The sequence below is a fragment of the Rhinopithecus bieti genome, unplaced genomic scaffold, assembly GCF_001698545.2.
Source record: "Rhinopithecus bieti isolate Rb0 unplaced genomic scaffold, ASM169854v2 scaffold_1295, whole genome shotgun sequence".
In the NCBI taxonomy this organism is placed as follows: Eukaryota; Metazoa; Chordata; class Mammalia; order Primates; family Cercopithecidae; genus Rhinopithecus; species Rhinopithecus bieti.
Genome location: NW_016803880.1, coordinates 1,602,217 through 1,627,971, shown reverse-complemented (window position 1 = coordinate 1,627,971; position 25,755 = coordinate 1,602,217). Strand labels below are relative to the sequence as shown.

Here is a 25,755-nt window from a genome sequence, read left to right as displayed (position 1 = left end):
GGAGTTGCTCTTCTCGAGGAGTATCTTTGTGGTGTTCTCTGTATTTCCTGAATTTGAATGTTGGCCTGCCCTACTAGGTTGGGGAAGTTCTCCTGGATGATATCCTGAAGAGTGTTTTCCAACTTGGTTCCATTTTCTCCCTTACTTTCAGGTACCCCAATCAGATGTAGATTTGGTCTTTTTACATAATCCCATACTTCTTGCAGGCTTTGTTCATTTCTTTTTCTTCTTTTTGCTTTAGACTTCTCTTCTCGCTTCATTTCATTCATTTGATCCTCAATCGCTGATACTCTTTCTTCCAGTTGATCGAGTCGGTTACTGAAGCTGGTGCATTTGTCACGTATTTCTCGTGTCATGGTTTTCATCTCTGTCAGTTCGTTTATGGCCGTCTCTGCATTAATTATTCTGGTTATCAATTCTTCCACTCTTTTTTCAAGATTTTTAGTTTCTTTGCGCTGGGTATGTAATTCCTCCTTTAGCTCTGAGAAGTTTGATGGTCTGAAGCCTTCTTCTCTCATCTCATCAAAGTCATTCTCTGTCCAGCTTTGATCCGTTGCTGGCAATGAGCTGCGTTCCTGTCTTCTGTGTCGCTCACACTGGGAGCTGGAGACTGGAGCTGTTCCTATTCAGCCATCTTGCTCTGCCCCTCTATTGTACATTATTTTTAAGATTAAAGAATGTTTTGAAGATGTCTCTCAGAAGTTACTTTAACCCTAACACAACTATTTTCTTCCTATTTCCTTTTGAGCCTTTTGTCCATATTTTAAATGGACAAAGTTTAAATTATTTTTACCCAATAATGTCTGCTAGTCATTCATTTAATATAGCATATATTTCCTCATTAAAAATAATTGCTTTATAGCTATAACCTTATGCACATATACCTTTATGAAGAAGAGAAATGTTCACATTCCTGCTTTTAAAAAGCAGGTCAAACAGAGCTTGAAGAAAAAGAAAAAAAAGCCACACTTTTTGATTTTACTGTTTTGTTTGTCTGCCTTTGCCTATCTTCTACACACACAGGTTTTTCTTTTTTGCTATGTTTTACAAAGACCGGATATATTCTATACGCTTACTTACATCTTGCATTCCTCATTCAACAATACCTTATGAAAATCTCTTCATATCATTTGATATAGTTCTTTTCTTTTTTTTTTTTTGCTATTAAACATGCCACATTATTTTTAATTATATACAAAAATCTAACGTGTCACCCAGGGACCATTTCGCCCACTGCTCTGTTTGGCCGCCAGTCTCTTGTCTCTCTCTTCAGCAATGGCGAGGTGGATACCCTTTCCTCAGGGAAGAGAAATCCACAGTTTGTTGTTCTTGCCAATAAGAAAAATGTTGGAAAGTCAAGTGGCAAATCTGTTGCCATTGGCATCTTTCAGGTGAACCACATCAAAAGATCCAGGGTTGGGGATCACACCAATTCTACCCAGGTTAGCACCTCCAGTCACCATACACAGGTGACCAGTGTCAAATTTGTTGAAATCAGTAATCTTGCCAGTCTCCAAATCAATCTGAACGGTGTCATTCACGTTGATGAGGGGATCATGGTAGCAGATGGTGCAAACATCATGAGTCACCAGATGAGGGATTCCTTTTGTGCCCACAAAGATTTTTCTCACTTTGCACAACTTGTACTTGGCCTCCTCAGGTGTAATATGACGTACAGCAAAGTGACCCTTGGTGTCACAGATCAGACAGAAATTCTCTGCCATCTTGTCAATGCTGATGACATCAACAAGGATTCTGAAGATTAAAGATCATGGCCAGATCATCTTCAATGTTTCAAAATCCTGTTTTTAGGACTCCACATAAAATTTATAAGTGAATTGAGGCCGGGTGTGATGGTTCATGCTTGTAATCCCAGGATTTTGGGAGGCCAAGGCAGGCAGATTACCGGAAGTCAGGAGTTCAAGACCAGCCTGGCCAACATGGGGAAACCCCCTCTCTACTTCTAATTCATTCTTTTAAGGGCTATATAATATTTCCTGGAAGAAAAGTATCACATCTTAGTTGGCTATTGGTGAGCATTCACTATGTCCATTTGCTTAATTTTTTTGACTCTAATCATTGCCACACCTATCAAAAGCTTCTCAACACAATTTTCCACAAAGTTAATCATATTAGGAAATGTATCGTTTCCTCTGTTTTTAAGACTTTCCTCCTGGAGACTTCCTTTTCCTGGCATTCTCTCTACTTTTCTCCCGGGTTATACTCCCTATTTGTGCTGTTGGCACAAACCAACATCTTACTTCATGTTTCTGGATATATCAGTAAGTATACCCACAGCTTATTATAAATACAAACTCCTTTTATTTGTATATTATGTTTCCTGGATCTAATCTCTGAGTCTCTTCTCTTTTACCTTTGTGAATTCTTCTCCGTATCTTTATGCTCTGTGTACTGAAATCTTTTTCATTGGGTTTCCAGACCACTGATTCAGGTCTTGACAGTGACCACATTCTCTTTTAATTCACCTGAAGTTTTACTGTGTAAAACATATTTTTAAGCTCCAAGACATCTTTGTTGTGTTGTATTTTATCCTGCTTTCTAGCTAATTGCCCAGCTCATGAGAATATGACAGGTTTTCTTTCCATTGGGAAAGCAAAAAAGCCCAAGGCATTGCCTGCACTCAATCATGTATACGTCCCAGCAGCTGTAAGGCTCAGAAGCATGTGGTTTAGGGCTAGAAACATGAAGAAAGGAAACCCATTCAGGTCACCATGTTCCCAGAATCTCCTTTTCATTGATTAGTCTTCCCACTAGTTGGATAGTGCTTTCCTAAAGAGCTTTAAGAAGCTGCATTTCCCTCAATGGCTGTTCACCTTCTGACTTCCCTGTCATATGAGTTCATATGTCAGCACAGCAATAGCTTTTTTGCTGTTTAACTGCCATTAGTAGCAATGGCAGCCAAATGGATCCTTCCCATCTTGGCGTTGAGGTGAATATAATGTTTACTAGCCTTGCCAGAGAATAATTATCAAAGAATAAAAAAGCATAATAACTAAAGAAAAGCTAGTCTTAGCCCATTATTAAACTTTGACCATTCCTGGGAAAAGGTTAACGCAATTTACCACTTCGTTACCGAGATTTTAAAAAATAATATACTTCAAGATTATTTGTTTTCCCTATCTGAAATGAGAATTGGTTCCACTCTTTCACTTTTTGGAAATACTTGTGAAAGGAGGAAACCAGAAACTTTCAGAAGGAATTCCTATGTGAATTTAAGATTGGTTTAAAAAAATTTTTTTTTTTTTGAGACAGTCTTACTGTCAGCCAGGCTGGAGTGCACTGGCTGATCTCGGCTCATTGCAACCTCCGTCTTCCAGGCTCAAGCAATTCTCCTGCAACAGTCTCCCAAATAGCTGGGATTACAGGTGTGTGCCACCAGGCCCGGCTAATTTTTGTATTTTTAGTAGAGACGGGGTTTCACCATGTTGGCCAGGCTGGTCTTGAACCCTTGACCCCAGTAATCTGCCACCTCGGCCTCCCAAAGTGCTGGGATTACAGGCGTGGGCCACTGCGCCCAGCAGGTTAAAACATTTTGTTTTGCAAATTTTTTATTCATGATAAAGGATATATGTAATATATATGTACATGTATATTCAAATATATGAATATAAACACCATGGCCTGATACGAATGTGATTTTTAGTGACAGATATGTGTCACAGTTTGTATTTCCATCATTTAAGGTTCCTTTCCTAGGTCTATTAATAGGACTCGATTACTGACAATTAGGAGTAAAATCAGAGTAGTCTGTGATAGCAGCAGCTGACTGATGTCATAGGGTGACATTCATTTGAATTTACAAACAAAATAATTGAAAATATTAATAATTAAATTTTGTTGTATGTATGTTTTACCTCTTCAGGTGGAGTCACTACATAGGGGGGATTGAACACCAGAAGATCAACTTTTTCCTTCAATCTTGGTAGCAAGCCTTTGACCTAAATGTATTCAACAATAGTGAGAATTTTACATTAAACTCTGAATTAAATAATTGACAAATCAATCTTTAAAAATAATCTTCCATGTTTTTGGGAAAATAACGTGTTAGGGCCTGCACTTGTAGACAGAAATGAAGTTAAGTATTTTACGTTTTCATTCAGAAAATAATATAGGCTATTAAATAAAATAAGGAAATTAAACTATCAGAATGAATATTAAAAGCCTGTACTTCTCAATTGCACATATATTTATATTCTGGGTTCACTTTTAGAAAATGAAATAAGAAAGCAAACTCTAATTCTGTATAATCTGTAAAGACTTGGATGTAAGTTTACAACGATATTTGCTAACATTTTCACAATTTTTCCCATATCTGTACAGATACCTACCATCATTTACTGGATACTGTTCTATAGTTTCTTCTATCTCTGGTGTTTCACCATTCTATCAAAAACACTTACTTAACACTAATTACGGAAACATTAAAGAAATTTTTAGGCCAGGCATGGTGGCTCATGTCTGTTATCCCAGCATTTTGGGAGGCCGAGGCAGGCAGATCACCTGAGCTCGGGAGTTCGAGACCAGCCTGGCCAACCCATGGCCAACATGATGAAACTCAGTCTCTACTAAAAATACAAAAAACTAGCCAGGCGCAGTAGTGGGTGCCTGTAATCCCAGCTACTCGGGAGGCTGAGGCAGGATAATTGCTCGAACCCAGGAGGCGGAGTTTGCAGTGAGCCAAGACTGCACCACTACACTCCAGCCTGGGCGACAGAGTGAGACTCTGTCTCAAAAAAAAGAAAAAGAAAAAGAAAAAAAGAGAAAGGAAAAAAGAAAGAAATTTTTTAAATACAAAAAAAAAAAAATCACCACATTGATCGCATGCAAATTACCGGAGTACCTTTCTTGATACCCTAGCTTTTATTAGCAGTAACAACTTCTAATAATATGAAAATAATTTCTTATCTCTTTGGCTTAAATCCTTCTAAGCTACAAAATCATTTACAAATTAAAAAAAAAACAAACAGGAAAGCTATCTATGCTCATCAGTGTAAGAAAAGTGTAGGTTAAGGAGCACAGAAGTATTTTGTATTTCATATGTCTACCTGGTGCATGCTATTATTATTTTGCCTATAAAAGGTATTTCACATACATAAATTAAAACCCACAAATGTAAAACTGCCACTTGAAAATGTGTGCTGTTAACTTCTTAAAACAATGGTTGTGCAGTTGTCATTTGTTGTTTTTACCTACTGAGGACCCACTGCCCCTTTCTTCTGATTTAACTTCCTTGACTTTTGTTAGGGAAGCTCTGCCTCCCATCATTCTCTATCTAAGTGGCCTGAGTAGGGTTTATCCCAGCTCAGCTACTGGGATGGGACTATGAGCCAGGTTGAAGCCAATCATCTCCATATTCAAATCTCCTTTGACCACAGCAAAAGGTTGACAGACAGGCACATAACCCAAGTTGATCCAGATAATACTCATTCTGGGGCCTCTTCTACAGTAACTGAATAGAAAGGGCCTCTTTCCCCGGGAAGGTGTTGAGAAATAAGATACAGATATGCAAACATCCTGTTACCATGAAGGGAAAGACTGCCTAGGAATACAGCCACCAGAGAGAAGTTCAGAGATAAGAAAAAGATGTCTATAACATTCTTAGAGTTCCTGGAAGTAGCTGTGCTGAAGCCATCAAATTTTTGTGGTTTTTTTTTGTTTTTTGTTTTTTTTTTTGAGACAGGACCTTGTTCTGTTCCCCAGGCTGGAGTGCAGTGGCACGATCATGGCTCAAGGCAGCCTCAACCTCCCAGGGTCAAGCGATCCTCCCACCTCAGCCTCCCAAGTAGCTGGCACCACAGGTGTGCACAACCACATCCAGCTATATTTTTTTTAATTTTTATTTTTTGTAGAGACAAGGTCTCACTATATCGTACAAGCTGGTCTGGAACTCCTGGGCTCAAGCAATCATCCTGCCTTGGCATCCCAGAGTACTGGCACTAAAGGCTTGAGCCTTTGCACCTGGACTAACTTTTAAAATTTAAGCCAGTTTGAACAGGGTTCACTATAACTTCTGACTGAAAGAGGCCTGATCTATAGAAGTTAATATAAATTCCTTTTGAATTGTGGAAAAGATGGATTACATCAACAAAGAATGTACTTTGTATAGGGCATACTGCTTAGTGGGTCAAAAGTCAATTACTTACCAAAGTTTCTTTGACCTAAAACATCTTAACCTTATTTGAAAAGAAAATTATTATTGGACAAAGATTAACTTACCAAATCTGTAATAACTGGTTGAACGTGGACTTTGTTACAGCGTGCTGTCTCTAGGGTACAAGCTGCTGCCTCAGGGTTGATATCAGTGCACCTATAAACAGAAATGGAAGGAAACTATCCTATGTCCATAAGGCAAATCTGTTTCTGAGTAATTCCAAAGAATGTTCCATTAATTCTACACAGAACAGATTTAGAAAAAAAAAGTAGAATGTATTCAATAATGGCAAAGAAGAAGAGAACAAGGATTTGTTCTACTGATGAAAAAGACTGTTATACTGATACAATGTCCAAGAGTAGAATACACATACATGCACACACATCTGAAGGAATTTATGAAATTATGATACATCCAACGAAGGAGTACTATGCAGCCACCAAAAATGAAATTTAAAGGGAATTTTTGATAGGAAAATGTTTATGAGACAAAATTAAATTAAAAACACAGGAAATGGGCCGGGCGTGGTGGCTCACGCCTGTAATCCCAGCACTTTGGGAGGCCGAGGCAGGTGGATCACCAGGTCAGGAGATCAAGACCATCCTGCCTAACATGGTGAAACCCCATCTCTACTAAAAACACAAAAAGAAAATTAGCTGGGCGTGGTGGCGGGTGCCTGTAGTCCCAGCTACTCAGGAGGCTGAGGCAGGAGAATGGCAAGAACCCAGGAGGCTGAGGTTGCAGTGAGCCAAGATCACGCCACTGCACTCCATGATAGGCGACAGAGTGAGACTTTGTCTCAAAAACAAAAAAAAAAACACAGAAATTGAAAAAAAAGCGGATAGAAGGAAACACAGTTGGACGCATGTATGGTAAAATTTATAGGTGATTTTAATTTTCTTCTTTATACTTTTCTATATTCTCCAATTTTCTATAAATTTAAGCAACTTTAAATTTCTTACATCAAATTATTTACCTAAGAAATAAATCAAATTTAGAGATGATCTAAAAGTATGCTGCTTCTACAATTATGCAGTATGATGGAGCAGTTTGAACATGAATAATTTTTAGGGAAGCATAGTTTGTAATCTGAGTTTTTGCTATGCTTAAATACTATAAGATACATACTGTCTCTTTAAAAATTATTCATTAGAGTTATCATGGTTAACCTGTCAGTGGAAGATCTAGATGAATATGATATACTTACATGTACAAAGCCTGAGGACCTATCATAGAGGCTAGGAACGCAGATACTACACCAGACCCTGCCCCTACTTCTAGGCATATTTCCACTCTAAAAAAAAAAACAAAATAAATATTAGTACAGTAGAATCAAAATACTCTTCACAGAAAACTCTCATGCTAGCTTTATTTCTAGCATGTATATTTCTCTAGCATCATCACTAACCTGCAAACATATGAAAATAGAAATTTGTAATTTCTGACAACCACTTCATACTTAATATTGCATAACTCAAAATTACTAATTTTGGGTATGTAATATATTTTAAGTCCACAGAAGTTATATGTTACCAAACATGGCTTTCAGTTAATTTCGACAAACCATTACATTAAAAAGTATGGAAAAATGTTAATCCAGGGTTGGAAATCTTAATGTGAAAGACATCATTCCTTCGTACAAGGAGCTCCTAGCTTAGTATTTCCTAAAATGATAAGGTTTGTATTATTACTAAACTTATTTTGATAAAAGGTTCCTCTATCATTTTAACACCTAACATTCATAGAGACATCAGTATATCCTAGAGAATTAAAAGGTCCCCCAGTAATAGACTTAGAGCAGGACAAAAATTCCTTTTCTGTACAGCTATAAGCTAATTCAGAAAATAGTATCTGATCTTCTAATGTTAGCCATCCAAGAATGCTGTTAACTATAAAATCTTCATTCTACCATACTTTATCTTTCCATTAAATTTATTTTCTTGTCTATAATCTTGGAAGTTGTTTCTTTTTTAGATCTGTGCTCTTGCTCTGTCACCTAGGCTAGAGTGCAGTGGTGCTACCATAGCTCACCGCAGCCTTTAACTCCTGGGCTCAAGTGATCTCCTGCCTCAGCCTCCCAAGTAGTTAGGACTACAGTCATAAACCACAGTGCCAGGCCTCTATAATGTTACACATGCATCAAAAGCATAAACTATCACAAAGATCAGCTTGATGGCATTTAGGGAAATTTTTAGCACTAAACTCCCAAAACAACTATCCAGTGACAAGCTCCAGAGGTTTTAAACTTTCGGAACCAGTCTACACATCTGACAAGTCTTTATTAGGTGGTAGTAAGGTCTGTGAATCTCACCAGGTGGCTTCTCTTTGAAAATAACTATCATGGTCTCATAAATAATTAAAATTCCAAACTAGAAATAACCCAAGACTTTATAACAAAATCAGCTCCTTTTACAGCATACTTTGCAATGCAATTTGTGCTTGTAAATCTTTCTGGGCTATCTTGAGAAAAGACAAGTTATAAAACAGTACTGTTCCACTCTATACTCCAGTAAATCCAAAAGTTCCATCATCCACAATGAAAGACTAGTTGAATAAGGGCTGGGGCATTTTATACGTGGAAAAATATGACCAAGTTTAAGAGGGATAAATAAATACAATATAGATCTTTGAAATCTGACAGCTGTTTGTTCCATCCTGAGAAAACCCAGTTCACCTCATCTTCAAACAAATCTAACAACCCAAATTCCTTATATTTAAAAATCACAACGTCAGTATTCATTCTTTCTCCTATTAATTTAAAATTGTTGGCGATCACTTCAACAAATCCATTTAAATAAAGTGCTAGGGTAGACTATTGTCTGCTAGCTACATGTAACTTTCTATTTTGTAACAATTAAATGAAAAATTCAGTTCCTCAGTAGCACTAGCCACATTTCAAGTGCTCTGTAGCCACATGTGAGGACTGGCTGGTGCCAGAGTATGCTATCCAGTGGGTTTAAAAATATTTCCCCATTCCAGTAACACAACTTTCTTTCATGTTTGTTAAGGGTGCTATGTGCTGAGTAAATCAAATAATACCAGGCAATTTTAATATTTAATACTTTAAAAATTAATAAGCAACGTCTCCGGAATATTTTGTTTCCAAACGTGTTATACTATCGCATCTCTCAGGTACATGTGTTCCTCATATTAACAGGTGACAGGAAAAGAGACGCCTTTGCATGGTAAGCAGTCAGGGAGCTCATGAGACAGAGCAGCCCCTGGCAAAGGAGATGTGTCCCCGGCACACTCATTACTCGTAAGTACAGGAAAATTCTCAATTACGGTGTCCTGGCAGTCAATCATCTGCAAGTGGAACCCGCCTCCTCCGGCTCAAGGCGGTGATAGTCACCGCCCCGGCCCTCCGCCACCGCACTTCTTCGGAACGCCTCAGCCCTTTCCCGTCAGAGCCCCTCCCCTCCTCGCACCCCGCCAGCTCGGCAGCTGCTGCCTCGAGCGCGTCCAGAAGCAGAAACGTGTCCTCCGCGGGCTCGTACACTTCGCTGAAGGCGCCGCGGCCCACGTGCCCGTGGAACGGCGTAGGGAAGCGCTGGCTCGCCATCGTCCTTCACTGCGTCCTGCGCGACTGCGCAGGGCGCGCGCATGCGCATCCCCTCAAGCCCCGGTCTCGGAGTGGGGCTGGAGTTCCGGGCGACCGGAGTGTTCTTCGGTCTTATATCTAAATTTGTCTGGGGACCTCCTTGAAATTTCTAAGTAGACAGTTGTATAATCCGTGACTATTGACATTTGCTTTCTCCTTTGGAACATTTAAATTTTATTCTGTTGACTAGAACTTGATAGTGGACATTCTGAGTTGTTTTTGACTAAGGTAAATGTTCTTCATTCTACTAATATTTAGAAATTGTTTTACTCCTAGTTTGCAAGGATTTGAAAAAAATACATAATAAATTTTACTATTTTTTGTCAGCTGAACTTTAAGCTTTACGCTATATAGATGAAGACTTTTCTCGTTTGATTTTTTTTACTGTACTTTATAAATTGCTTTCCTGATGAATCATGAATGCACTCTTTTTATAAACCTTAAGCAAGATGATGCGGTTTAATACACTGCTGAATTTGGGAAGCTAATAATCTGGCTCTGTTTTTTACCAAGATTACGCTACCCTCATTGTATGAGTTAGGACACTGTTTCTGGAACATTAGGTAGAAAACCTTAAAACTGGCTGGGCTTGGTGCCTTTTTGAGTAGATGGATCTTTGATGTTTTGGAACATTTATAAGTTATTATGACTGTTCAAGTACTTGCATTCTTTTTGAGTCGATTTCTGAAATTTGTTTCCCAACGAAACATTTTACAGCTCTTTTTTTAAATTTGAAAATAAAATACAGAAAAGTATTTGAGTTACAAATTTTATATTGATTGATTGATTCATTCATTGGAGACAGAGTCTCGCTGTATCCCCCCAGGCTGGAGGGCAGTGGCGCGATCTAGGCTAACTGCAACCTCTGCCTCCCAGGTTCAAGCAATTCTCCTGCCTCAGCCTCCGGAATAGATGGGATTACAGGCACCTGCCGCCACGGCCGCCTAATCTGTATTTTTAGTGGAGACGGATTTTCCCCATGTTGGCCAGGCTGGTCTCAAACTGCTGACCTCAGGTGATCCACCCGCCTCAGGCTCCCAAAGTGCTGGGATTACAGGTGTGAGCCTGTAATGCACGTGGCTGGGTTACAAATTTTAAAACCCCAAGTTTTAAACCCAGAAATGACAGTATTTTCTCATGTTTCCTTAAAATATTTTTTAAATACAAGAACTAAAATATTACAAATAAGATGGATGTTCTTTCTCTACTTACCTTCAGTTTAATTGTGTAACCTTCTCTCCAAGGCTCTTATGGATTTAGTGTATGTCCATCTAACCCATGTAAAAACATGGATCTTGCATTTATACGTTTATAAACATTCATATCTTTATAAGCAACATGTGGTGTGTTTTAAAATTTTCATAACTGGTACTAGGTTGGACATGTTTTTCAAATTTTTCAGTCAACATATGAGATTTATGTTTTGATATATAAAGTTAGGTTACTCCTCTTAACTGCCATATAGAATATTATATAAAAATATGAAATATATATATATATAGAAAGAGAGCGAGAAAGAGAGAGAGACAGAGTTGTACTTGATCTCCTGGGTTCAAACGATCCTCCTGCCTCAGCCTCTTGAGTAGCTGGAACCACAGGCGCACGCCACCACTCCCAGCTTATTTTATTTTATTTATTTTTTGAGATGGAGTCACGCTCTGTCACTGAGGCTGGAGTGCATTGGCGTGATCTTGGTTCACTGCAACCTCTGCCTCCGGATTCAAGCTAATCTCATGCCTCAGCCTCCCTAGTAACTCCCGGCTAATGTTTAATTTTTTTTTTTAGAGATGGGGGTCTCACCCCGTTTCCCAAGCTGTTCCCAAACTCCTGAGCTCAAGCAGTCCTCCAACCTAAGCCTCCCAAAATGCTAGGATTACAGACATGAGCCACTGTGCCTAAAGTATCTTTTATCTGGGTTGGATAAATGTCTACTGGTAAAGATTTTCTTCTTTTCAGGTTTTCACTATCATGAACAACATGGTGGTTAACCGTCTTTCTTTTTTTTTTTTTTTTGAGATAGAGTCTCGCTCTGTTGCCCAGGCTGGAGTGCAGTGGTGTGATCTCAACTCATTGCAACCTCCGCCTTCCAGATTCAAGCAATTTCTCCTACCTTAGCCTCCCGAGTAACTGGGATTACAGGCACGCACTACCATGCCCTGCTAATTTTTTGTATTTTTAGTAGAAATGGGGTTTCACCATGTTGGTCAGGCTGGTCTCGAACTCCTGACCTCAGGTGATCTGACAGCCTCATCCTTCCAAAGTGCTGGGATTACAGGCATGAGCCACTGTGCTGGGCCATGATTAACTTTCTTATATATAGTTTCTCCTGATGTTGTACAAAAGTTTCCTGAGTGTCAACCTAGAAGTGGATGAGCTGGGTTTTAGTGTATGCAGATTTTCAGTATTTCTACAAACTCATTTTACTTATTTATACTCCTACCTCTTGATTGCAGATTTGATATTTAATATTATAAAACTTATTTTTGTTTATTTTAAATTGATCTCATAGCTAACTGATGTTGGGCATGTGTTCGTTTGTTTCTTCCTTTGTAGATTATTCATTTTTGCTTATTTTACCTTAAGTTTTGCCTTTATTTTTTGTCAAAGTTGATACATACATAGTTTAATAGGGCAAACAGTTCTACAAAATTTGTTATGAAAAAGCAGTCTTTTCTAGCACTCAACATCCAATTTCTCATGTCTCATTCTTCAGAGGGGACCACCTTCAACTTTTAGCTGTGTCTTTTGCCATTCATTTCCATATCTCTGTATACTAAGCTTATAATAATACTTCATTTTCAAACGTTAAGCATTATCTATAGAATTTCTATGACTGGAAGTAAGAATAATTCTCTTGTATCCAATAGACCAATATAGTTGCCAGTCTCCTCTCCCTTTCTTCACAATGTGATACCATGGTTTTTAAAAAACTTTCTCAGCTGGGCGCGGTGGCTCACACCTGTAATCCCAGCACTTTGGGAGGCAAAGGCAGGCGGATCACAAGGTCAGGAGATCGAGACGATCCTGGCTAACACGGTGAAACCCCGTCTTTACTAAAAATAAAAAAAAAAATAGCCCGGCGTGGTGGGTGCCTGTAGTCTCAGCTACTCAGGAGGCTGAGGCAGGAGAATGGCGGGAACCCAGGAGGCGGAGCTTGCAGTGAGTCAAGATCGCGCCACTGCTCTCCAGCCTGGGCTACAGAGCGAGACTCTGTCTCAAAAAAAAAAAGAAAAAAAATTTCTCAGCCGGGCATGGTGGCTCACACCTGTAATCCCAGCACATTTGGAGTCCAAGGAGGGTGGATCACTTAAGGTCAGGAATTCAAGACCTGTCTGGCCAACATGGTGAAACCCCGTCTCACTAAAAATACAACAATTACTCTGGTGTGGTGGTGGGTGCCTGTAATCCCAGCTACTCAGGAGGCTGAGGCATGATAATTGCTTGAACCCGGGAGATGGAGGTTGCAGTGAGCCAAGTTCACACCACTGTACTCCTGCCTGGATGACAGAGTGAGAAAAAAAAAATTGTATATTAATTATTTTTTTTTTTTTTGAGACGGATCCTCGCTGTGTCGCCCAGGCTGGTAGTGCATGGCGCGATCCGGCTCACTGCGCTCCGCCTCCCGGTGTTCCCGCCCATTCTCCCGCCTCACCTCCAGATATCCGGGACTACAGCGCCCGCCACCACGCCCGGCTGTTTTTGTATTTTAGTAGACCGGGGTTCACCGGTGTTACCCAGGAGCCTCGATCTCGACCTCGTATCCCCCCCGGCCTCACCAAAGTCTGATTACAGCTGAGCCACCGGGCCGCCAATTGTCTTACTTTTTACAAACCATTATTTTGCCTATATTATATAAATGCTACTGAAATCTGACCCCCATGTGTTATACCAGTTACGCAGTTACGTTTGCTTTCTTGCACAACTTTTTGCTTTTCCTTGAAGTTAATAATTATTAGTTTCTTGGGATGCCATAACAAATTACCACAAACTGGGTAAACAAATAAAGACATTTATTCTTCCTGGTCCTGTAGATTAGAAATCTGAAATCAAGGTGTTGGCCTGACCGTGCCCCTTGATGAAGAGAAGAGTCCTTCCTTTCGTCTTCCAGCTTCTGGTGGTTGCCAGCAATCCTGGCCGCCTTTGGCTTGTGTCAGGAGAGCTCCCATCTCTGCCTTTATCTTTCTTTGGCCTTCCCCCCGTGTCTTTGTGTCTCCAAGACTCTCTCTCCTTGTAAGGATCTCTCTCTCTTTGGTATCCCTTACAAGCATTAGGGTGCAGTTAGGAGGCACCCTAATCCAGCAGCATCTCAACTTGATTACATCTGCAAAGACTGGGATTACAGGCACGCACTACTATATTTAAGATCACATTCACAGTTTCGAGGGTGGTGGTGGTGGTGGTGGTGGTGGTAGAGAAGGTGGTTAGGACTTCAAAATGTCTCTTCAGGAAATACAACTCAACCCACAATAATCTAGTAATAGCTACTTTTTCATTTGCTTCGTTTTCCAATATATCGCAAATCAGCCTCAAAGTCTCTTCCAATTGTTACCACCCCCTCTCCACCAATACATTTAAAGACATTGAGCATTCTGATTATTTCTATCCAATTTACTTAGGCACCAAAACATGTCTCTGGTGTTTATTTCTTGGATTTACTTATTCTTTGTTAGTTTACTTTCAGGCTGGCTCTCCTTGTGGTAGCAAGATGGCTGCATCTTCATATCCTCGCACCACCGAATTCAATGGAAGAGTCTTACCATTGCTTGCAGCAAGTCCTGCCATTTACTCTTTTCTTATTGGCCCCAAATGAGTCACGTGCTCATGTGTGGATCAATCCTGTGGCTAAGGAGATGAAATGATCTGCCCCACTCAGGGCTGAGAATGAGGTCTCACTTTAGCTGCGTCGCCAGAATGGTGTTTCCAAGCAGAACTGTGTTGCTGGTGTGGATGCCAGGCAATAAACACACAATTTCTGCTACATGGAAATTTCTCATGTAAGTATTGGTAATTATTTGCCTCCAGTGTGTTATTATCTTTTGGTTATATTTACAGTATTTTCCACCAGATATTAACAGTTTTTCAGATATTAACCTTTTTTTGGTGGAAATATTTATTCAATCACTTTATTTTGTTTGTTTCTCGTTCTTGTATTGTTCTTAGAAATATCTTTCCTACTCTCTGCCATTGAAAAGACAGTTTATTTTCTGGTTTCTGGTTTCAAAGTATAGACTTTAGTAATTGAGTTTACCTTATTACTTAGGTGTTTAGGTCTTCTAGAATCCTATTTATTTTTGTATCTATTTGATCTTTATGGCCTGAATAAGGTGAATTAACTTTTTATAATAATTATAATAAAAGTCTTTTCTTACTAGAGAGTTTGTCTACTTATATTTCTTGATAGATTTTGGTTTTTCTAATTTCAGTGCTATGGCAGTTGGAGTGATTGATATATGTGGACTGAAGATTATGCCTACTGTAAAGTACCTGCCTTTGTGTTTGTATTGTGTATTCCGTTTGCCTGAAACTAATTCGCTTGAAATTAAGGATACAATCTTGCCTTCTTTCTGTTTCCATTTTCCTAATCTGCCTTTGTCTTTTTTTCACTGTCAGTCACACTTAAACTTTGAAACACACACACATTCTCCTTAGTGTTGCCATTGGTCAGCATCACATCTTCTCCTAATAAAGATAAAATTCTCGCATGTTTTATTTCTCTTTTTTTCCAGTGTCCCCTAACCACCACCCCGCCCCCAGGTTGAGATCATCTGAAAATTTTGGAGATGCTTATTAATTTTTAAAAACAATTAATTTAATTTAACTACGTATGTTATTTTATTCTTTTATTTTTTTAGAGATGGGGTCTTGCTATGTTGCCTAGGCTGGTCTCGAAGTCTTTGCCTCAACTGATTCTCCCCGCTCAGCCTCCCAAGTCTCCTGAATTATGGGCATGAGCCAATGCACCTGGCTTTTTAAAAATATATAACTACATATTTTAATAGTTCTCTGATCCACAGTTTTATAGTATGCCATGTTTCTTCTTATGACTTATATTGGTTTGGAATACATACTCTGCTCATTGTTTCTGAGAGTAATATCCCAAATGTCTTTATTTCAGTCCTCAACCTAAAAAACAGTTTTTGTATATTAAGGATTCTAGGTTGAAAATAATATTCCCTCAGAACTTTGAAGGTAATTCTCCAGTGTCTTCCTAACATTCATTGTTGCTGTTGATGAGAAGACGAGATAGTTCCCTTGACCCCCTTTGTGGGCAGGAACTGGAATGGCTTGTTTCACTCAGCATGCTGCTGGCCACTCCTTGCGAGAAGGAGCATGCAAGCAAGCGGGTGTGGGAACCGGAGGGAGTGAACACTGGAACTGGCTGGTGACTCCTCTCTGGCAAGAGTAGGCTCTGTGCAGGCCCTGCAGCAGCATCCAAGCCCCTGCCTTTTTGGCACCCGGGTTCTTGTCTAAGCATCAGGTCACATGAACAGATTGAAGGGTAGTGTATGTGGAGAATTTTATTGGACGATGGAAATGGCTCTCGTATGGGGGGCAGGATGGGGAATTGGAAAGGGAATACTGGGAAGAAGGTGATCTTTCCCTGAAGCTGCACTGTCTGAAGTTAGCGGCATCTACCTGTAGATCTTTCCCTGAAGCCACACTCTCTGAAGTTAGCCACATCTATCTGTAGTCTCCCACACTCAGTTGCTTCTCTGTTCGCCACTCAGCCACTTGTATCCCTGCTACTCAGCTGCCTGTGTTGCTCTGCCAGCTAAAGGCTTTTATGGGCACAAGATAGGGGTGTGGCAGGCCAAAAAAGCAAAACTTGGGCATTTGAAAACGAGGTCAGCTGCTTTCACTTAGGGCCATGTTCCAGGCTTAAGGGCGAGGTTTAGCCAGGAGCCCAGCCCTTCCATATCAATGAGATATCATGCCAATTCAATCTTATTCCTTTGTAGATAATTTATCTTTTTTTTTTTTTTTTTTTACCCTGGAAGTGTTTATTTTTGGTCTTCTAAAAGTCTCATAGTAGATGTATATGTATATGTGTGATGCTTAATTTTATGTGTCACCTTGATTGGGCCACATCACTTAGACATGTGGTCAGACACTCTGGATATTTTAGTGAGGGTGTTTTTACATCAGATTAACATTTACGTTCGTGAGCTTTAAAGCAGATTGCACCCTATAATGTGAGAGGGCCTCATCCAATTACTTTGAGGCCTAGGTAGAACAAAAGAATGACCTTGATCTCCTGACCTCGGGAATTCTGCAGCAGATGGCCTTTGGGTTTGAACTGCAACATTGACTTTTCCTGGGCCCCCATCCTGCTGGCCTATCCTGAAGATCTTGAGACCTGTCAGCCTCCGTAATCACCTTAGCCAGTTCCTTAAAATAAATCTCTCTCTGTGTATACACACATCCTGTTGGTTCTGTTTCTCTGGAGAATGCTAATACAACACATATATGCATACATGTATTTTTTCTTTTCATCTTATCCAACAGTTGGTGGGCCTGTTTCATCTGATCAGTCTCTTTTATTGATGGAAAATCTACTTTGATACTTTTATTTGATTTTCCCTTCCCTCCATTCTCTGTTCTTGTCTCTTAGAAATCCGATTAGACAGAAGGACAAATATCTAGATGTCTTCTGTTTTTGTTCTTTCTGTCTATCTTAGATGGATGGGCTACCCAGAAACAGACTCTCAGATGGAGATTCGCATGCAGCCAGTGGAGAGAGAAGCGGGGCAGGGTAGAGGGAGAAGTTGAGCTGAGATCTAATTGCAACAACGACCTCTCCTGACCCTGCTGGGAGCTTTGGGCTTGGGCTGACACTTCAGATTGTCCTAAATCCAAGTGAAGTGTCTTGTGTACTTTTGGGAGGGGATATTACCTGGGCAAAGAAGCTTTCTTTTCTGAGGAGAATTCCTAGAAAGGGAGTTAGCTGTGACCTGTCAACAGCCAATATATGGTAGAGTGAGTGCCTTGGTTCCTACAGGGGGATCTGGGTAGCACACCACTGCACCCACTACCCTCTCTTTCATTTTGAGGGAAATTCAGGCTTCTAGCTAGCATGTCATCTCATCAGCTGAGTATACTCTATTTTGTGGGTTATTTATTGGGATTTTTATTTGGTAAGCACATTTCTTTTCTAATATTTAAAAAAAAATAGGCTGGGCACAGTGGCCCACACCTGTAAACCCAGCACTTTGGGAGGCTGAGGTGGGCAGATCATGAGGTCAGGAGATTGAGACCATCCTGGCTAACACGGTGAAACCCCATCTCTGCTAAAACTACAAAAAATTATCCGGGTGTGGTGGCACATGCCTGTAGTCCCAGCGACTGGGGAGGCTGAGGCAGGAGAATCACTTGAACGCAAAAGGCAAAGGTTGCAGTGAGCCGAGATCGCACCACTGCACTCCAGCCTGGGTGACAGAGCGAGACTCGGTCTCAAAAAATCATCATCATCATCATATTCATCTTGTTTCATGGATGCAATATCTATTCTCGTATCTCTAAGTTTTTATAAATTTTCAAAGTTTTCATTTGTCTGCTGCATAAATTCTTATGTGTTAAGTGATTTCCTTTGTTCATTAAGTTGTATACCTCTCTTTCATGGTGTTTGTCCACTTCAGATGTTTAACTCCTGATTGCATGCTCATATTCGTCATTGAGGCTCTGTTGGCCTGAATATGAAGGTGGTATGCATACCACAGTCAGCTTCCAGTGATTTCAGACAAGGGGGCATTGTACTGCCATGTAAGACATACCAGCAGCTTCTCTTAGAAAAGAAGAGTTTCTGTTCCTCCTAAGCATGGCTCTGACCCAACACTCATAACCAGTTCTTCCGTTCTGTCTTTGTTCTCCACTCAAAGAGGGGAGTTCGGGCAGCCTACCTACCACTCTAATGTTGATGGAGACAGTCACCCTGGTGGTTACTCCAAGACTACCTCGAGACCCTGGTGTCCACAGGCCCTGACACTTGGAGTTCTCCTGGAATCACTCCTCGCTTTCCTCTGATAGTCATGTCCTTTCTACTCTTTTCTACCTCACTCAGTATCTTTTCTACCTTCCTTCTACATATGCCTGCTGGAATTACTGAGGCTGGAAAACTACATTTTTGACATGCCCTTGAAGCTCTGCTTTTAGATGGGCTTTAGGGTCCCACCTATCCTTTACAGCCACATGGGTTTTGGAAGGCAGAGGCAGAACACTGCAGGTAGAGGCTGACTTCTTTTGCCTCCACTATTTCTGCTGACAGAGTTGGTTTTTCTGAAAGAGCTGTGGTGTTGAGACTCCTCACTGCTGGGTCTCTGGCTTCATGAGTGTTGAGAGGCAGGGCATACTGCTTTGAAAACTCCAAGCTAAACTGGGGTTCTGGTACCAGAGTGGCTAGCAATCCTGCCCTAACCAGAAATGGAGGGAGCCAGATGTGGTGTTTACAGTGTGCCTTGCTCAGGATAATTCCTTTACTGGGCAAATAGCCTAATGCCTGGCTGTCTGACCCTTGACCAGGGAATCCCTTACAGAGGAAGCTTGTTTGTACTGGCAGATGCCTTGGTGGCTCATGTCTGACCTATGTCCAGTTTACATCTGCCTGGCTATGGCTCTGGCACTGGGAGACCGAACTTATGTTCTCCCCTGCATTCCAGAAATATCCCAGCCCAGGGCAGCTCCTACTTCTTCAGATGGAAGGCACAAATTCATCTTTATTTATTTATTTATTTTTTTAGATAGAGCCTCTCTTTGTCACCCAGGCTGGAGTACAGTGGCATGATCTCGGCTCACTGCAACCTCCACCTCCCAGGTTCAAGTGATTCTCGTGTCTCAGTCTCCCAACTAACACCCGCCACCAGGCCCGGCTAATTTTTGTATTTTTGGTAGAGATGGGGTTTCACCATGTTGGCCAGGCTGCTTTCGAACTCTTGACCTGAAGTGATCCACTCACCTCCCAAAGTGCTGGGATTATAGGCATGAGCCACCATGCCCAGCCCTGGAATGCACAAGTTTAATACACCACCACAATAAGAAACAAGTTCAAAGATTTTTACATAGAAAACCTGGGTAAGGAGGGTGTAGTGAGTCACGAGGGTTCTTCCATCCCTGGGTCATGTGAAGCCAGAATGAAGAGTCAGGCAAAAGAGAGAAGCATGTGGTTACCAGCCATATACATAAGGAAATGGGGTATGGCCACTTTAAGTTCACAAACTGATGTCTGAACAGTCCATTTAAAGGAAACAATGGGAGAACAGGGGCCCAGTCAGCTAGGTGGGAGGGATGTCTCTTAAGTTGTTGTCACTGGCCACTGGCTGAGCCATTCAGGTGTGTTGTAGAACTGAAAATTGTGTCAAGGGTGACCGAGCTCTGTTTCTGGTATGAGAAATTTAAATTTGTATTCAAAAGGAAATCTGAGGCAAGATCCAATTAGGAGAATTCCCTGCACGCAGCTCCTTCATTTTGCAGCTGTGGATGGCGGGTGGTGTAAGTGGCTTTGGTCTGGAGCTTGTAGTGCAGCAGCTGATTCCTGATTCCACAGTTTCCTGACTCCGGCAGGGGCAGAAGCTCAGTTCTGCAGCGTGGCTTTAGGAGATGTTCTTGAAAGTATAGCCCAAAGTAAGTCTTCTTTATACCTCTCAGTGATTGTGAGACCCTTTGGCTTTGCTGTAATATAGCGGCCCCCAACCTTTTTGGCATCAGGGACTGGTTTGTGGAAGACAGTTTTCCCACAGACCGTGGGGAGGGGGGTGGATTTTGTGATGATTCAAGCCCGTTACATTTATTTAATTAATTTTACTTATTTATTTATTTATTATTTATTTTTGAGATGGAGTCTGGCTCTGTCATCCAGGCTGGAGTGCAGTGGCGTGATCTCAGCTCACTGCAACATCTGCCTCCCAGTTCAAGCGATTCTCCTGCCTCAGCCTCCCAAGCAGCTGAGACTACAGGCACGCACCACCATGCCTGGCAAATTTTTGTGTTTTTAGTAGAGGTGGGGTTTCACTATGTTGGCTGGGCTGGTCTCGAACTCCTGACCTCAAGTGATCCGCCTGCCTCGGCCTCCCAAAGTGCTGGGATTACAGGTGTGAGCCACCACGCCCGGCCACATTACATTCATTGTGCACTTCATTTATTACATTGTAATATATAATGAAATAATTATACCCTCACCATAATGTAGAATCAGTGGGAGCCCAGAGCTTGTTTTCCTGCAACTAGAGGATCCCATTAGGGAGTGATTTGAGTGACAGATCATCAGGCATGAGTTTCTCATAAGGAGTGCACAACCTAGATCCCTCACCTGTGCAGTTCACAGTAGGGTTTGCGCTTCTATGAGAATCTAATGCCACCGCTGATCTGACAGGAGGTACCAGTCCATGGCCTTGGGGTTGGGGAACCTCTGCTGTAATAAATTCCCTTTAGATTAAACTAACTAGCCTAGATTCTGTTGTATGCAATGGAACCCTCTCTGGTACATGTGGATTCCCTGCATTTTCTAGTATGTTACAGTCATGACTTCTTATTGAAGAGATGTTTCAAATGAATTATTTAGAGGGCATTTGGTTCCATCCTTGCTTGTGGTTTTTGGTGCTATGATGGTAGGAGCATGTGCTCAGTCAGTCATTTTACTTTCATCTTTCTAGTGAGAATTAATGTTTCTTAGAGGTAATAGAGTCTAGTAACATAATAACATAACGTAATAAGGGATATTTCTACTTTTCAGAAGGCTTTGGTCCAAGCCTCTTTCAGTGTGAGAGAGAATATCCCTCCTTTTTTTTCTAGTAAGAAACATTTAGCACCTGGTTGCATTTTAATAGAAACTATGAGTTGCAGCTCTCTTCACGATATTCAGGGGTAGTACCAACCTTGACTAGATTCCAAGTCTTTCTTAGATATATCAGGATTCTGTAGGGAGTCCAGTTAATTTCAAGTTGGTTTGTGTTGTTAACGTAAATAACAAACAGAAAGTTTCTAGGCTCTCTAAAAGAAAACAATGCTTATTTGGGAATAGAGCATTGCTACGTGAATTTGCATACCACAGTAAACTGTATGTATTCAGGGAGAGAAAGAAAGAATAAAAGTTTTTAAAGTAAAAATGAAGAAGATTATGTAAATGTTTTGAAATGATTATCCTTAGCTACGAAAATCAGTAACAAATGTAGCACCAGTCTAAGGCTGTACAGTGAGAAGATACAGTTTATTGAAAGCTACTTCATTATAGAGTAGGGCATCCTCAGAAAGCAAGCAGAGGAATGTACTGTCTTGAAGTTTTTCTTGTATAGGGGTCTTGTCTATGTAAAGGCCAAACTAAGCTGTGCCTACATGTGGGTGAGCAGACAGCATGACAAAATTTATTATACTGCTGATTTAAGGAAAATGATTCTTGACATTTTAGTGTATAAGTAAAGCATAACTATAATTATTTTGAAATCATATATTGTTATGAGTATTGGGACATCTAGACTTTCTGCTGTCGTAGGAGTGCGTCCTTGTAAGTTTTCCTCAACTGTAAACATCTTATGACCATGGGTCATGGCTGGCAAAGAATGTGCCTGGTTAGTCTCAAAATGAAGTGGAACTTAAAATGGTGTCATCCTGGCTCTCCTAGGCTCCTGCTTCCCTAACAACCTTACTGACTTACCAAACACTATGTATTATATCTTCTATCTAACGATATTTTTGTGCCCGTTAGTCAACCTCTCTTTATTCCCTCTTCCCCCATCCTTCTCAGTCTCTGGTAACCATTCTTCTCCTCTCTACCTCCATGAGATCCACTTTTTTAGCTCCCACATATGAATGAGAACATGCAATATGTGTCTTTCTGTGCCTGGCTTATTTCACATAACATAGTGACCCCCAGTTCTGCCCATGTTGCTGCAAATGACAGGATTTCATTCTTTTCTGTGCCTGAATAATATTCTATTGTATATATACCACAGTTGCTTCATGCATTGATAGGTACTTAGGTTGATTCCATATTTTGGCTATCATGAATAATGCTACAACAAACATGTGAGCACAGATATTTCTTTGATATGTTGGTTTTTTTGGTATATACCCAGTAGTGGGATTGCTGTCTTCTATGGTAGCTCTATTTTTAGTTTTCTGAGGAACCTCTAAACTGTTCTCCATAGTGACTGTACTAATTTACATTCCCAACAGTGTATGAGGGTTCCCTTTTCTCCACATCCTTGCCAGCACTCATTATTCTTTGTCTTTTTTTTCTTTTGAGATGGAGTCTCACTCTGTCACTCAGCCTGGAGTACAGTGGCACGACCTCGGCTCACCGCAACCTCCGCCTCCCAGGTTCAAGCCATTCTCCCACCTCAGCCTCCAGAGTAGATGGGATTACAGGCACCCACCACTATGCCCAGCTACTTTTTGTATATTTAGTAGAGACAGGGTTTCATCATGTTAGCCATGCTGGTTTCAAACTCCTCCTGACCTTAGGTGATCCACCCACCTCAGCCTCCCAACGTGCTGGGATTACAGGCTTGAGCCACCACACCCGGCCTCTTTGTCTTTTTAATAAAAGCCATTTTAACTAGGGTGAGAGGATATCTCATTGTGGTTTTGATTTGCTTTTTTCCATGATTAGTGATGTTGAGCATTTTATTTTATACCTGTTGGCCATTTGTTTGTCTTCTTTTGAAAATATCTACTCAGATATTTTCTCATTTTAATTGGATTGTTTGTTTTTCTGCTGTTGAGTTGTTTGAGCTCCTCATATATTCTGGTAATTAATTCCTTGTCAGTTGGATAATTTGCAAATAATTTCTCCCAGTAGATGGGCTGTCTCTTCTCTTTGTTGATTGTCACTGCTGTGCAAAGCCTTTTTCACTTGATGTAATCCTATTTGTCTATTTTTGCTTTTGTAGCCTGTGCTTTTGAGATCTTACTCAAGAACCTTTGCCCAGACTAATGTCCTGGAGCATTTCCCCATTGTTTTCTTCTAGTAGTTTCATAGTTTAAAGTTTTGGATTTAAGTCATTGATCCATTTTCATTTGCTTTTTCTATATACTTAGAGATAGAGGTCTAGTTTCATTCTTCTGCATAGGGTTATCTAGTTTTTCAGCACTGTTTGTTGAAGAGACTGTCTTTTTCCCAATGTTTGTTCTTGGCACCTTTTTGAAATGAGTTGATTGTGAATACATGGATTTATTTCTGGGTTCTCTATTCTGTTGCATTGTTCTATGTGTCTGTCCCTTCCTTCCTTCCTTCCTTCCTTCCTTCCTTCCTTCCTTCCTTCCTTCCTTCCCTCCCTCATCTCTCTCTCTCTCTCTGTCTTTTTTTCTTTCTGACAGGATCACACTCTGTCACCCACACTAGAGTGCAGTGGCGTGATCATAGCTCACTGCAGCCTTTAACTCCTAGGCTCAAGCAGTCCTCCAGCCTCAGCCTCCTGAGCAGCTAGGGACAACTAGTGCATGCCACCATGCCCAGCCATTTTTTTTTTCTTTTTTGTAGACATAGGGTCTCAGTATGTTGCTAAGACTGGTCTCAAACTCCTGGCCTCAAGTGATCTTCCCACCTCAGCCTCCCAAAGTGCTGAGAATACAGTCGTGAGCCACTGCACCTAGCCTTATGTGTCTATTTTTCCCCAAGTACCATGCTACTTTGGTTACCATTGGTTTATAATGTGTTTTGAAGTCATGTAGTGTGATGCCTCCAGCTTTGTTCATTTTGCTCAGGATTCCTTTGGCTATTCAGAGTCTTTTGAGTTTCATGTAAATTTGGGGACTGTTTTTTCCATTTCTGTGAAGAATGTCATTGGTATTTTGATAGGAATTTCATTAAATCTGTAGATTGCTCTGGGTAGTATTGACATTTTGACAATATTAATTCTAATCCATGAGCATACAATATCTTTCCTTTTTTTTTTTTTTTATATGGAGTCTCACTCTGTCAGCCAGGCTAGAGTGTGATGGTGGAATCTCAGCTCACTGCAACCTCTGCCTCCCAGGTTCAAGCGTTTTGTCCTTTTTTTTTTTAGTAGAGACACAGTTTCACCATGTTGGCTAGGCTGGTCATGAACCCTTTCCATTGTTAAAATGTCCTCTTCAATTTCTTTCATCAGTGTGTTATAGCTTTTCTAAGATAGATCTTTCACTTATTTGGTTAAATGTATTCTAGGTATTTTATAATTCATGTAGCTATTGTAAATGAGTTTGCCTTCTTGATTTCTTTTTCAGAGCATGTGCTGTTAGTGTATGTAAATACTATTGATTTTTGCATGATTATTTTGTAACCTGCAACTTTACTTAGAATTCATTTTTCAGTTCCAACTGAATTCATTTATCAGTTCCAACATTTTTTTGTGGAGTCTTTAGGGTTTTCTAATTATATACTCATGTTGTCTGTGAACAAGGATAATTTGACTTCTTCCTTTCTGATTTGGATGCCCTTAATTTATTTCTCTTTTCTAATTGTACTGGCTAGGAATTCCAGTACTGTGTTGAATAGGAATGGCGAGTGCGGACATCTTTGTCTTGTTCCAGTTCTTTTTTTTTTTTTTTAACTTTAAGCAATTTTTTATTACACTAAGGTTGTCACGTAATTGGATATTTCTCTACTTTGTACACAATTATTCTTACTCTCCACAGAAAGGTTGCCTAAATTCTCCTTTGGTGGTGGCAAGCCCTAAAATCCTGATTTTAACAGAATAGTGTTAAAAATGCCTCAGTGATTTAAGTTGAAAGCAGCACATTGGTACATGGCTTTTGCACCCAGTGTTAGGAATATATAAATGTCTTTTTACCCAAAAATACAAATAAATTATCTGTAGGCATAGACAATGACAGCAGTCAAACATTATATATTTGTCACTTGAAACCAGTAGCTGATTGTTATAGTGATTTCCTGAACATCAGCTAGCCTTTTCTTCAGTCATTTTCTCCAGCTTCTCTGAAGTTATTGGTGAGGAACACTGCCTTGGACTTCCTGCCATAGTTCACTAATTAAAGTAAAGCACTATTCTAATAA

The 25,755-nt window shown here is 40.4% G+C and overlaps 1 protein-coding gene and 1 long non-coding RNA gene across 4 annotated transcripts in view; one reads left to right on the top strand and one right to left on the bottom strand.

The window, feature by feature from the left end:
- The window catches only part of HEMK2 (HemK methyltransferase 2, ETF1 glutamine and histone H4 lysine), a 19,166-nt gene extending 9,408 nt beyond the window's left edge, over nt 1-9,758 (bottom strand). For 2 of the 3 annotated variants that reach the window (XR_001882302.1, XM_017856337.1), the window contains exons 1-4: nt 9,601-9,758; nt 7,380-7,466; nt 6,238-6,328; nt 3,876-3,959 (exon numbers count right to left, since the gene is read on the bottom strand). Coding sequence is in view for 2 of the 3 variants with exons in the window: in XM_017856337.1 (XP_017711826.1) it covers nt 3,876-3,959; nt 6,238-6,328; nt 7,380-7,466; nt 9,601-9,734 (396 nt within the window). In the remaining variant the exon portion in view is untranslated. The remainder of the gene's footprint in view (nt 1-3,875; nt 3,960-6,237; nt 6,329-7,379; nt 7,467-9,600) is intronic. The other variant, XM_017856342.1, reaches the window with a different exon arrangement.
- Nucleotides 9,759-9,910: 152 nt separating this feature from the next.
- Nucleotides 9,911-15,376, top strand: LOC108518165 (uncharacterized). Its single transcript, XR_001882304.1, has 3 exons — nt 9,911-10,001; nt 14,455-14,767; nt 15,197-15,376. It is a non-coding gene; the product is annotated as an uncharacterized LOC108518165 (long non-coding RNA).
- The last annotated feature ends 10,379 nt before the right edge of the window (nt 15,377-25,755 follow it).